Source organism: Mastacembelus armatus, chromosome 3 (genome assembly GCF_900324485.2).
Source record: "Mastacembelus armatus chromosome 3, fMasArm1.2, whole genome shotgun sequence".
In the NCBI taxonomy this organism is placed as follows: Eukaryota; Metazoa; Chordata; class Actinopteri; order Synbranchiformes; family Mastacembelidae; genus Mastacembelus; species Mastacembelus armatus.
In genome coordinates this window covers 11,752,604-11,765,210 of record NC_046635.1, presented here as the reverse complement: position 1 = coordinate 11,765,210, position 12,607 = coordinate 11,752,604, and the positions used below count along the sequence as shown (strand labels likewise).

Genomic DNA, 12,607 nt, shown 5'->3' with positions numbered 1-12,607 from the left:
CCCTCACCAACAGCTGACGGTTTTCTACAGGAATTCACAGCTTAACATATTTAAAGTCTGAGGAAATGATCAAAACACGGTGTCTTGGACTGTGGAGCTGCTCACAAATATGTTATTAGAACCTAGTAAGAATCCAGCATGGTCATAAATTTGCTTTGCCCTTTTTCTGATAATAAATTAGTCTTTAAATAATAAATTGCACATACAGAAGCCTGTGGGCCTATAATTACCAAAAAGGTCAATTTGGAGCTTATCACGTGATCTTCCTGCAGCTGTCAAGCTGTAGATGTGCAGATGTTCAGTTTTCCATGTTGCACTTGGACATTAAAGGTTTTTTTGTTTTTTGTTTTTTTTTTAACTTTGGAAACAGCAGTTATCAAACGGATCCCCAATGTATGTAAACTCACATTCCTGAGCCATCATTAACCAAATCCTAAATGGCATAAAGGTGTCTCATACAGACACCTTCCCTGGCTCACCATCAGCCAGTCTTTTATTTGCTTAACACGGCCTCCTCACGGTCTAAGGGTGTTATGTAAATGTGGACTTGCTGTGGCGGCTGCTACTTGCTGGGTGTTGTTGGCAGAGATTTGTCCTGCAGGTGATAATTCCTTCCAGCGCCTCCTTTAAAACCTCCCAATAAACATCCACGAATTCAGCCCAGAGCGAGCCTGTCTCTGTGAACTATTAAAGCAAATCCACGCATGTATTAACGACACCCACAACAAACGCATATCCCCGCACATTCCCGGAATCACGCAGCTAAACAAGGAGCGCATTTGTGTTTGTGGATTCAAGGTGGTGTGAAATGTGAAGAAAGCCTATTGAAAATGAATCCACTGAAAGTTCCCCCCTCCCCCCCCCCTGTGGTCAGTGGAATAACAGTTTAGTTTTAATAGAGGGTAGTCCGCGGAACGGTCCTCACATTTCATAATCTGGGCCTCTTGAAAGGACAAAGGAGTGTGGAGACAGATGTAGGCCCATCATTTGCAAATCCCGGGAGGATGCTTCTTCTCCATCAGCGCGTCAGCCTTTTTTCACAGCATGGGCGACACTCTCAAAGTGTCTGTTTCACATCAAAGCGGACGTGTCTGAAACAGTGACACTGATTAATGCATTCAAAACATCCCATCCTGCGCCTGTCGCCTCACCTTTTCACAAAGCGCAGCGAACGGAAGATAAGACAAACCGGGGACGGTGTGACATGTTAGGCAGACACTTCAAACGTATTCATAGAGCTCCCTCTGTTGGAGGAACAGGGACCCTGGACTCTGCGGGCCTGCATGCACACATCTGCTGTACGATCTTAATATTTACCGAGAGCGTTTAATAAGCCAAACACAGTGGTAATTGCAGCACGGAACTATTAAAGCACAGGTAAATGAGACCGGAAGACTTTTTGGTGGACACACAGTCGTCTGCAACATGAAGAGTGAGAAAAGTTTAGAAACTTTCTAATTAATACAAACACGGTGAACTTTCACAGTAAGAGGTGAGATTTTTTTTAAACAATAAAAGACTATAAAAAGACTGCTGGATGAGGGATGTCGTTCATGTTTAGTTGCTATTGAGGATTTTCTAAATAAGAGTAGGTCCATAAGACAACTTATGAGAAATGTTAGACAATGTTATTCAATGTTATGCCTGGTGATAGATTTATCACTGCGATGATTTTATTCATTCATTAGCTCTAATTCGTTTAATCTTAATAACTAGTAATTTACAGCGGACCTTGCAACAGGAATATGCAACATTTATACGTGTAGCTTGTCTTTACCACATTATTGTAAAGGTCTTTACAGTGTCTACTGACCTACACGTAACTTTAGGTTGGACTAGAGAATTTTTTTTTTTATTATTATTTATTTATTTTGTGTGTGTGTGTGTGTGTACGTGTGTATGATAGATTTTAAATGCCAAATTTGGGCAGACACACGTTGTCTTAAATGTTACTATTCTTGCAAAAAAAAAAAAAGGAATACAAATGAGTGACTTCCAGACATTATCCAAATGAAGGTTTGCACGAAATAGGCAGATTATCGCTTTATAACTCTACCTTTAGTGAAAACTCCAGTTTGCAGTTGTGAAGGAAATCATTTGATGATCATTTCAGGCAGGAATTTGAGCCTTTCAAACTGTGAACCCCTCCATAGGCAAGTTTATTTAGTTTATTGATCCATACATTCACCTTTCATGTTAGACCTGTATGTGCCTGTCAGTCTCATGGCTGGACGTTCTTCCTTTGTGATGAAAACAGTTTTATAGTATCTAACATGAGAGATGCTTGATTAGGAAATCAGCCCTTGGTGTTGGCATTTTTCTCGTACAATACATCCCCGGATGTTTTGCCAAATTTACGTTAGAAAACAGTAAACAAATACAACCAGCAACTGTTATTGTCTGGCTAGAAGAGAGAAACTCTGCAGCTCATGTTTTGTAACAAAAAGTAGACCCCTTGTGGTTAGAGGGGGAAATAGATGCAAAAAGCTTAACGCGACCGTCAGCCTGGAGAGGACTGCGCGGTCTGAGCGCACAGAGTGGGAGGCGGCACCTTCACACACAATTACACTGGCGCTCCTTTATATTTGTTAGTTGTTTGTTCTGGTCGGAGGAAGACATCAAGGAGCCACAGAAAAAAAAAATGGAAAGCGAGAGCAAAAGGAAGATAAAGGAGAAATTTGGCCTGAAGCGAGACATCTTTAAGGAGTTCCTGGCGGAATTTCTGGGAATATTTGTCCTGATAGTGAGTACCTCCCTCTGCACCTGTCATCCAGCTTAAACAGCGGCTTTAAGGCTGTATGCTAATAAGATGTCAAACTGGGTCTCCAGGGACTCTTGACTGCTGTCTCTCATATGTCTCTGTTAACAGACTGTATATTAAAGAAATACCAGACTTTGATGTGCTGAGCTGCAATTTGCTCCTGACTGGGGGTTTGCAGAAATCATAACAAGATGGGACTGATGTCAGGCTGTTTTTCTTCCTCACAACTCACATCCCAAAGTGTGCTGCTGCACAACATTTGACTCATTGTAAATGTAACAGGCCATTGCAGCTGGATTATGAGGTTATGGAAGAATAAATACATAATTAACAGATCATCAGTTCACTTTCCAACACAGAGTGGTGTCCTTGTTTTTCTGAGTGTTGTTGACTTTATTGAAAGAGCTGCCTGCTTTCGCAGTTGTGTGTTTTAAGTCAGGACTGTCCTGTCTCCATCTGTGAACTCTGAGCTCCACCTGGCAGCTCTCTGAGGCCATCATAATGCCTGTGATGCCTCATCAGAGGAGTATTGCAGCTTCCACAACAGTTTCCATTTTATTTTTTGTTTTGGGTGACTGGTCTGGTCTCCCCTCACTTGTTTTCCTCTAAATTATGTCTGATGTTTACTTAATAAGCGGGGGAATTCGTTATTTTCCAAAGCAGCAATTTGGACAGACTGTCTGTGGCAGTTGGAGGCTGTTAGTGAACAACAGTGCTAGTGTTAATAGTGGCTATAACTGGGATAATTAACAATGAGTCTTTCTCTTATCTGCCCTTTGTGTTTTTGTTCTGTGCCCCAGCTTTTTGGATGTGGTTCAGTGGCCCAGACTGTGCTGAGTAAAGGGGTGCTCGGGGAGCCCTTGACCATTCATGTTGGGTTCACCCTCGGAGTCATGATGGCCGTTTACATGGCAGGGGGAGTGTCAGGTAAGGTCACCCACACGTCACATAAACACATGCTGCACACAGCTCAGTCATTACCATACTAAGTCATGCACTTCTCGGTTCAGGGTCATTCTGCAAGTATTTTTGTACCTAAACGTTCTTTTGATTATCAAATACTCTGCAGGTTCTTTTCATGATCGATCAACTGCTAGAAATGGTGAGGTACACCAGCCACAGTTTCCTAAAATGTCTTCAAATTGCTTTTTTTGTCAGACCAACAGTAAGAAACCCAAATACTTAGTTTACAGTGTTATTAAATTATAAGAAGCAGCGAAAATAACTTCAACAATTAATCAGCTTTTTAAATTGTTGTAAATTTGTTGTCAAGCTGTTTTGTCATTAGTTCAGCCATAGTCTCAGCTCTCTGGGGTTCTCAGTGAAATACAAACAAGTGAAGTGCATTCGAATTTTTAGGCTGCAAAAAATGAAAACAAAGGCTGATAACAAGGGTCATCGCCCAGTGCTTGCCCGGGCTGGAGATGCAATCTTTGGTCGCAGATGTCAGGCCCCGTCTTTGCTCTTACAGCACAACAGGTCCTTTTAGTTACTTTGTGTCAGTGTTGTTTCCATCTTCAAAGTATTTTACATGAAAAAGTCTGCAGAAAAGAAAAGCTATCACACTACATTTTTACTTCATCGCTGTTAGCTAACTGATGGAGGTGAAGTAATGGACTAAAATGACCAGTATAGACTTCTGTTATGGGCGTACATTGTTACATAATGGAGTACATTCTACATATAGCAACCATTTTCCCAGTCTAGAGGACATGTTCAGAGGAGGGACAGTGAATACCTTGGTAAAAGGATGCTGAGGTTAGAGCTGCCAGGAAGGAGGCCTAGAGGAAGACCAAAGAGGAGGTTCTTGGATGTAGTGAAGGAGGACATGAGGATAGTTGGTGTGGGTGTGGAGGATACAGAGGATAGGGTTAAATGGAGGCAGATGATTAGCTGTGGCGACCCCTGAAAGGAGCAGCCGAAAGGAAAAGAAGAAGAGGTCAAAAATTATAGACGATAATTTGAACACTGAGCAGTGCTTTTGCTTAATTATCTCCTCTAATGGGCTGGGTTTCAGTGATAGAGTGGTGTAAGTGTAGTTGAGGGCTGGCGGTACTGTGTCTAAATGGGACTTTATCAAGAACATTCTTTGAGGATTATGGCAAGAAGAACCATCTGTGGTCCACAAGCAATGATAGCGATAGGAGGGGATTGTTAAATGTCACGGTGCTTTTCATGGGGTTTCTGAGCCAAAATGGTGAATGTCCATTAAACAGCAATTAAGAGATTCAGTATATCAAGTGCTACATTATGTGGGCCTCATGAGTTGTAGGGTCACTTCCTTCACTTATGGAAGGAGAAAAAGCACTCTAAAAAGTGAAAAGAAGAAACCACACTTTGTGGTGTCTAATGGTGTAATAAATACTGAAAGCAATAGTTTGACATTTTGGAAACAGAGGAGAGCAGCTAACCTGAAACTATCCAATGGTAACAAAATCCATGTGCCAACATCACTACAGCTTTTTAATCAACATGTTACATCTTGTTTTTGCCAGTTTGCTGCTCTGGAGCTATTAGTAGGTTGATTTCTGTTACCCGTGGACAGAGTCAGGATGGCTGTTTCCTCTTGTTCCTAGTCTTTGGTCAGCTGTGTCAGCCAACAGACACAAGGGTGGTGTTTATTTTTGTCATCTAGCTTTCAACAAGAAAAACTGTATCCAACTAAGCAATATCCTACAAATGTGTCAGTACATCAGCCATTTGAGAAACGAATATGGTTTGTGTATTTGAAGAGATTTAAAAGTATTCAAATTTAAATTTGATAGGAAATGGATTTGCTGTTGATTGCTGTTTTGTATGGTTGTAATGATTGTTCGGCTCATGTTAGTTGTCCTGCATGTTTAGTGAGAGAAGTTGTAAGCTTTAGAGGACTGTAGAAAAGAATGAGGATGGGGAGGTTAATATATGGAGAGATTTTCCTGCATGACTGGGCCATTCAGTCCCAGGATCCAGAGCTCAGTGGGAAGCTTCTGTCCGACGACATCTCTGAAGATGATCATAGGTATTGGACTAATGAGCTTTACTGGGGCATGGGTCTCTGGAGAGGAGAGGGGTCAGGTGTGACAAGTCTGGCCATCTAGGCTTCCCTGGCAGGCTGGCTCCATAGGAGAAGAAAACACAATTGTTTTCACTTTGGAGTTTCAGATTTTAGGTGACAGTATACCGTAAGTGTGACACATCATGGTCACTCTAATGACCTGCCGTCTACGTGTGCCTTAAGCAGATTCAGACAGATTATGTCAGATGCAATTCAGACAGGCAGGTCTGGCTGATTGTCGTGGTCAGTGTTTATGAACAGGATGGGAAGATTAACAATGGGCGCATGGCTGATACCCCCAGTGGTGTTACACAGTGAGGTCAAAGCCAAGATCCCAGAGTGTTAAATAAATGAGCCCACACTGCCATCACAGCCCAGTAATGATTGGGTGGAATGTGTTCAAAACACGCTTCTTTAGGACAATGTAGAATATAGGAAAACAAGCCAGCTCTGAAAGCGCACAAACCCAGACCCTTTGTTTGATCATTTTGTCTGAACACCTGCACTAAGTGATCAGACAAGCTGTCACTGACTGCATTAATCCACTAAACTCAGCTTACTTTATCTCAACACAAGAGACTTTTAAAACGCTTGACTAAGCTAGCCTTCTCAGCTTGGTCACAGATATTTGACATTTGATTTGGGGATGAAACAATTAATCAATTTGGTCATTTAAATACATTCAGTAATAATAATAATCAGTTATTGCCATTCATTTCAAACATCAGAGGTTTTGTGGAATACTACTATTACTACATTTATGAAAAGTTGTATGAAGGCCTTTGTGGCTCCAGAGGGAACTATGTGAAGTCATGTCACTTGAGTCAGTGTCAGTTGTAGCTGAAGACTACAAATCTGAAAATGTAAAAAACCTGGGGGTGTGGAGTTTGAGTTATCATTCACATTTGTTGTTGTTCTGCTTTCCCTTTAACAATACTGCATTGCTATTATGTTTTGAGTGCGCCACATGCACGTTACTTGATTTTGATCATCTTTTTTGTTGCATTGCTTCAGGAGCCCATGTGAACCCTGCAGTCTCTTTGGCCATGGTGATCCTGGGAAAACTACCTCTGAAGAAATTTCCTGTGTATGTGGTGGCACAGTTCCTGGGGGCCTTTGCTGGATCCTGCTCTGTCTTTGGGTTGTATTATGGTGGGTGCAAAATGTCTAAATGTCATAACTACTAGAGAACTGTTTCAGAAAACAGGATTAGTTACAGAGGCGACATTATCCGACTAACTTTGTAATCCTGCTTCACAAGACGGCTGCCTCTCTTTGATAGAAAACTGGAACTGAGTATGTTCTCCAGCAAGGGATAGCTCTGTTGTATTGGGATATTTTTCTTATGTCTCACATGTTATCAGTACAAATACAAATATTAGAGAAGCTTGTTACTCACATTTTGCTTTGTTGTAATTTGTTTTTCACAGATGCTTTGATGGAATATACCAATGGGGAATTTGCTGTTACTGGTCCAAATGCCACAGCCAACATATTTGCATCTTATCCTGCAAAACACCTCTCAGTCCTAAATGGGTTTTTTGATCAGGTGGGGAAGATTTATTCATTATATTATATATAAATATGGAGAAAAATACCAGCTATATCCACATATCTACTACTTTATACAAACTGCTAGGAAACATGAACATTAAACCTTATTTTAGGTTACCGCATTTAGTGCGGTCATGAATGGATGCATAAATAGACTTGTGAGTTGTATGTTGACGTATGAACAGTTCTGGTCCGGTGCTGTTCTGGATTAGATTGAGGTGAGATGTGCGTGTTTGTTTGTGTGTTTCTGAAAGCCATTAGGACATTAAAGTTCTTATCAGTTTTTTATCATAGAAATTTGAGTCACATTCATATTTACAAGAGTTTGCATTAAAAAAACATAATAACTAACACTGCAGAACATGCAATTCTACATAATATGTTTAATACATAAAAGATTATGTTGTTTGCTGAGCGCACTCAGGAGTGTTTCTTAAATGTACGACCATATGCAGCTATATAGTAATTCTGAAACCAGGGGAATGGTGAAGCCCCATAATAAGCTTAGACAAAATAACACAGAGGATGTGTGGCCACAACAGATGGGGTAACTGAAAAACATTCTTACAACAACAACAAACACACAAACAAAAAATAATTTTGGAATATAAATGATGTTATTTGCCTAATATCTCTGTTTTCAAGGTAATTGCAACTGGAGCACTGGTCCTGTGCATCCTGGCCATCACTGACAGGAAGAATATTGGTGCTCCCAAAGGCATGGAGCCCCTGTGCATCGGCCTGATCATCATGGCCATCGGGGTGTCGATGGGTCTGAACTGCGGTTATCCAATCAACCCGGCACGAGACCTGGGCCCACGCTTCTTCACGGCTGTTGCTGGGTGGGGCATGGAGGTATTCAGGTAATTTGACTGACTTTACTTTACTGCAGAAACAAAACCATGACTGCCATAACAATTCAGTGATTGGTAACTGCAGTTATGAAGGAGAGCTTAACTTTTGTAACAGAAAGGACTATGCTGGGATTATTATGTGAAAGATCCATCCATTTTCTATACCCGCATATTCCCTAACCAAGGTCACAGGAATCTGCTGGATCCTATCCCAGCTCTCTTTTGGGTGAAAGGCAGGGGTACACCCTGGACAGGTCACCAGTCCATCACAGGGCCACATAGAGACAAACAACCTCACACACTCACACTCACTCCTATGGGCAATTTAGAGTCACCAATCAACCTGACATACATGTTTTTGGACTGTGGGAGGAAACCGGAGTACCTGGAGAAAACCCACACAAGCACAGGGAGAACATGCAAACTCCACACAGAAAGGCTGGGTTGTGGACCCACGATCTTCTTGCTGTGAGGGAACAGTGCTAACCACTCAGCCACCATGCTGCCCTATGTGAAAGATTCTCTATAAAATAGAACCTTCTTCCTGAGCTGCCTGGCCAAGAGTGCTAGGAGTCCATAATTTACTGCTGCTCCAACTCACCAGTGCACCAGGACATAGCAAAAATGTGATGTAAGAAAGTTTAAACAAGTTACTGCTCTTTCCTGCCCTGCATAAAGAGCAGCATTTCCAGCTCTATCTGTGCTCTCGACAAACCAAATAAATATTTCAGAGAACATGCATGTAGTTCCTGTATTTTGAAAAATGGCTCTGGGATTTAAGTGAACACCAAGGGATTGCAATGCACATGTCCGGTCACTATGATTTCTTTTTTTGAATCATTTATTGAGTCACGTCTGAACTGCTGAAAAGCAAACCATAAACATGCTGTCTGCACATTGCAAACAGACGAGGGGACAAGGTGCAGGCAAAACTTTCGTTTTGGACTTTGTCAAGAATGCAAACAAAACAGTCATGCTTCATGTATACAACTAATTGGCTCACAACTGCAGATACTGCAACAGAAGTATCTGGAAACATCTTCAAAATCTTACTAAATACAGAGGCTGGTTAAGTAAAGTGGCATCACGCTTTGACTGTCTGTGTACAACTACTGCCCTGTGCCTTGGACAAAATCCCTATTGTTCTTCCAGACAATGAGATTCACTAAGTGGAGTCCCCTCCACAGCATCTTGATTTAGGCTTTAATTCCTGAAGTGGGACATAATGTGATCCCTGCAAAGTTGGATCACATTCCTCTTGTTGTCTTTCTCATGCTCAGAGGACAACAACATTGGTTCAGTCAGTTGGACAAATCCTTGTACCGTCTCACAAGCTCTTTCTCCAAAAATCCTTGACATGCTAACAGTTGTGTCATGAAATATTCAAAACTGCTAACATTTCAGGAGCTGTTCTTATCCACCCCTGACATTTTCTTACTGATAAGCTTTCTACCTAAAGCAATGAACTCTGCAAGCAAGATACTGTAGACACAGAGCTTCCAGAACCTTACTGGTCATGTTTAATTTCTTAAAATGTTTCTTCCGCTTCTGGCTGGTTGGCTGAGGTGATAAAAGTTTTACCAGCATATCTCTGAACACGCCCAAAAGATATTCTCAGCATCCTCTTACAGCCATCTTATCTATTTTTCCACTGAGAATATTAATTCAAGTTTTCTATCCACCCCTTTGCCCCCCATGCAAAAAATTTCTAGATCTGCCACTGACCCCCTTGAAAGGGTTTGTGTATGCCATTATTGAAATACTTTAGGAGCTCAGTATATGTTTTTCAAACTTGAATAAAGATTGCTTTAATCCACATATAAGTCCTTGGTCCTTTCAGATCTATATCACACATGAAATATATGCTAATCCTTATGTAATCATTTCCATTTGTTATAAAAAACACAGGAGCTACAGGGGCATTTCTTTTCAGCATCAAGTGTGATGTGTGGCACTTGGCTCGATACAATCTCCACAGTGTCAATGTGACCCACTGTCTCCAGGCTTGATCATCTTAGCTGTGGCCATAGATTAAAGTCTATAATCCATCCCTTCTGTAGTCTACTTCCTGAACGCCTACAAGACAGAAAGATGGCCTGCTCAGACACCTGTTTACATTAAGGTCTGTGCATCAGATCTGTTAGCTGAAGCCTTTGACCTGCAGCAAAGACTGCTAATGGTCACATTCGCCACCATGACTCTAATCTCCCTCCAGCTAAAACAGAGTCTGCCTGAGGTAAGCCAGAGTCAGAAAGAGGACACATGCAGTAGATCTAACATAGAGCTCTTTAAGACTGTAATCTGGGATAATGTGTATAACTGACCTTAGGATGATATAAACACGGTGACTGGTGAGATAGTGGACATTATTTGCAGCAATTTATTAATGTTTAATAATGATCAAACAAAGAATGGTAAAATATTAAAGAGTAGAGGTCAAGATATCCTGACTTTTACTGTCTTGTCTACAGGTGTTATCATGCAATGGCAAATTATTCCTTGTTAATGGGTCAATAGTTACGGCTCAAAAAGTGTAGTAGATTATTATATATATATAGATCATCATGTTTACAATATTAAGTACACAGCCTATATACTTTACACTCAAACCTATATGGCTATGTTTAGGGAGTAAAACACATAAAAACACACACACGAACACATGCACGGTCAAAACTCAATTTTTCAGATCTTTCGTACACTTTCTTTTTTGCACACTTCTTGGCTTGAAGCTGTCCTGTGGTCACTGAGTATAATTAACAGAGTACACAGTGGATCAGTGGGCAGAATGACCAGCATTTTGCTAATTCTGTGGCTGCTAATTACTGGTACTCAAATACACATTATCAATCTATAAATTATTCAGCTGCCTTATGGCTGTTAAGCAGTGAGTCATTATTTACATTTCACTACATTTTGCACTACGTTGTCCTTAATTTTGCCTTTGTCTTGTACATTGTCTAATGTACAGAGGAACTGGGCAATGATTTGGAATTTTAAAGGTTTCATTTAATTTTTAGGGTTATAAATATCAGCATATATGTTGTTAAGCTGTACTTTGTCACAGTACTGTATATGTATGTGTCCTCACTGCAGAGCCGGAGGCTGCTGGTGGTGGATCCCTGTGGCAGGACCAATGCTGGGAGGAGCAGTTGGAGCGGGAGTTTACTTTGTCTTCATTGAGCTGCACCATCCTGAACCTGAAAAACAGGAGAACAACGTCCAGGACAAATATGAAATGGTAACTATCAGTTAGAATTTACAGCAAGGGAATAATCAAATCAGGTGATTTTCCGCCTCAGAAGGAAATAATGTTTATCTAGAGCAGGGGTATTCAACTTTGACCCTTGAGGGCCACCGACCTGCTTGTTTTTCAACTATACCTGCCAAGACCGAGCAAATTGGTATCTTCCAGCTTCTGATTGGCTGGACACACCTGATCCAGGTAAATAGCAGTGGGTAGGGCAGGGATAGCTGCAGGACAGCATTGTCCGTCAAAGGAACATAGGTTGCCCCCCCCCCCCCCGATCTAGAGGAAACATTTCTATAGTTAATGGTTTAATATAATGCATGCATCTGCCTGTTTAATGTCATGGTCATTTACAAAATATACGTAAATGTTTTATGTAGCCTTTTAAAACACCTTCTGAAGAGGGCCTGCTCTGTTTATAGGCTTCAGGGGCACCTTCATAAATAGAATATATTCTTTTTAAATATCCAGTTTTTCTTTGAATTTCCTGATAACAAAACCTTCTCCAAAGGGCTTCCCCAGTTTCCTCTTTCTATAACTATGCAGTATTCTTTATAATCTCATGTTTCCTACCTGGTATCATCTCCTCTTGTTAGAAATGTTTGCCAATTTCCTGTACAGCATTTTTATTTTTACTACTGTCTAGCTAACAAACAAGGGCATTAAATATACCTAGCACTTAGGGACCTATTGATTTAATGTGGAAACGTCGTAATTTATGTTATTTTAGATACTACTACTGGTACTAATGCAAAGATATGTTTCATGGTTTGAGTTTCTTATTCAGTTTCACCTCATCCTTGGCATTTGTGTAAAAATGTGTGAGTCACTGTGATTGTTTTCATAGCACATTCATGTTAAAAATCCAACCTTAAAGGATTATACCAATGTCACTTTGTAACACATCTTCATAATTTTGTGGCATCTAACTTGTGTTATACTGCTGGATTAGAGATTTACTCTTCGCAGACACCCTTGATATTGAAAAGCCATAACTTTTCTGCTTTCTGCAAAAAAAAAAAAAAAAAAAAAAACAACAAAAAAAAAAACTTTTGTAAATGTCACTGAAGTCTGTGATGTGTTTGAATCACTGCAAATGCTGTATCAGGGGAAATCGTCAAACACTGACTGTACCTGTTTACATTAAACAT

General features: G+C 40.6%; 1 protein-coding gene across 1 annotated transcript; it reads left to right on the top strand.

Annotated features, from left to right (window-relative positions):
• Positions 1-2,616: 2,616 nt before the first annotated feature.
• On the top strand, positions 2,617-11,462 carry aqp9b (aquaporin 9b). The gene is made up of 6 exons (XM_026320006.1): positions 2,617-2,743; positions 3,562-3,688; positions 6,813-6,950; positions 7,229-7,347; positions 7,998-8,215; positions 11,303-11,462. Exons 1-6 carry the CDS (start codon positions 2,642-2,644, stop codon positions 11,460-11,462), a joined length of 864 nt encoding a protein of 287 aa, XP_026175791.1. The 5' UTR covers positions 2,617-2,641.
• Positions 11,463-12,607: the final 1,145 nt, after the last annotated feature.

What these genes read in the sequence shown, in the direction of transcription:
- aqp9b (XM_026320006.1), top strand. Translation starts at nt 2,642, where the DNA reads ATGGAAAGCGAGAGCAAAAGGAAGATAAAGGAGAAATTTGGCCTGAAG. An exon ending in TGGGAATATTTGTCCTGATA is followed by an intron (nt 2,744 to 3,561) that starts GTGAGTACCTCC and finishes TCTGTGCCCCAG; the next exon opens with CTTTTTGGATGTGGTTCAGT. An exon ending in CATGGCAGGGGGAGTGTCAG is followed by an intron (nt 3,689 to 6,812) that starts GTAAGGTCACCC and finishes GCATTGCTTCAG; the next exon opens with GAGCCCATGTGAACCCTGCA.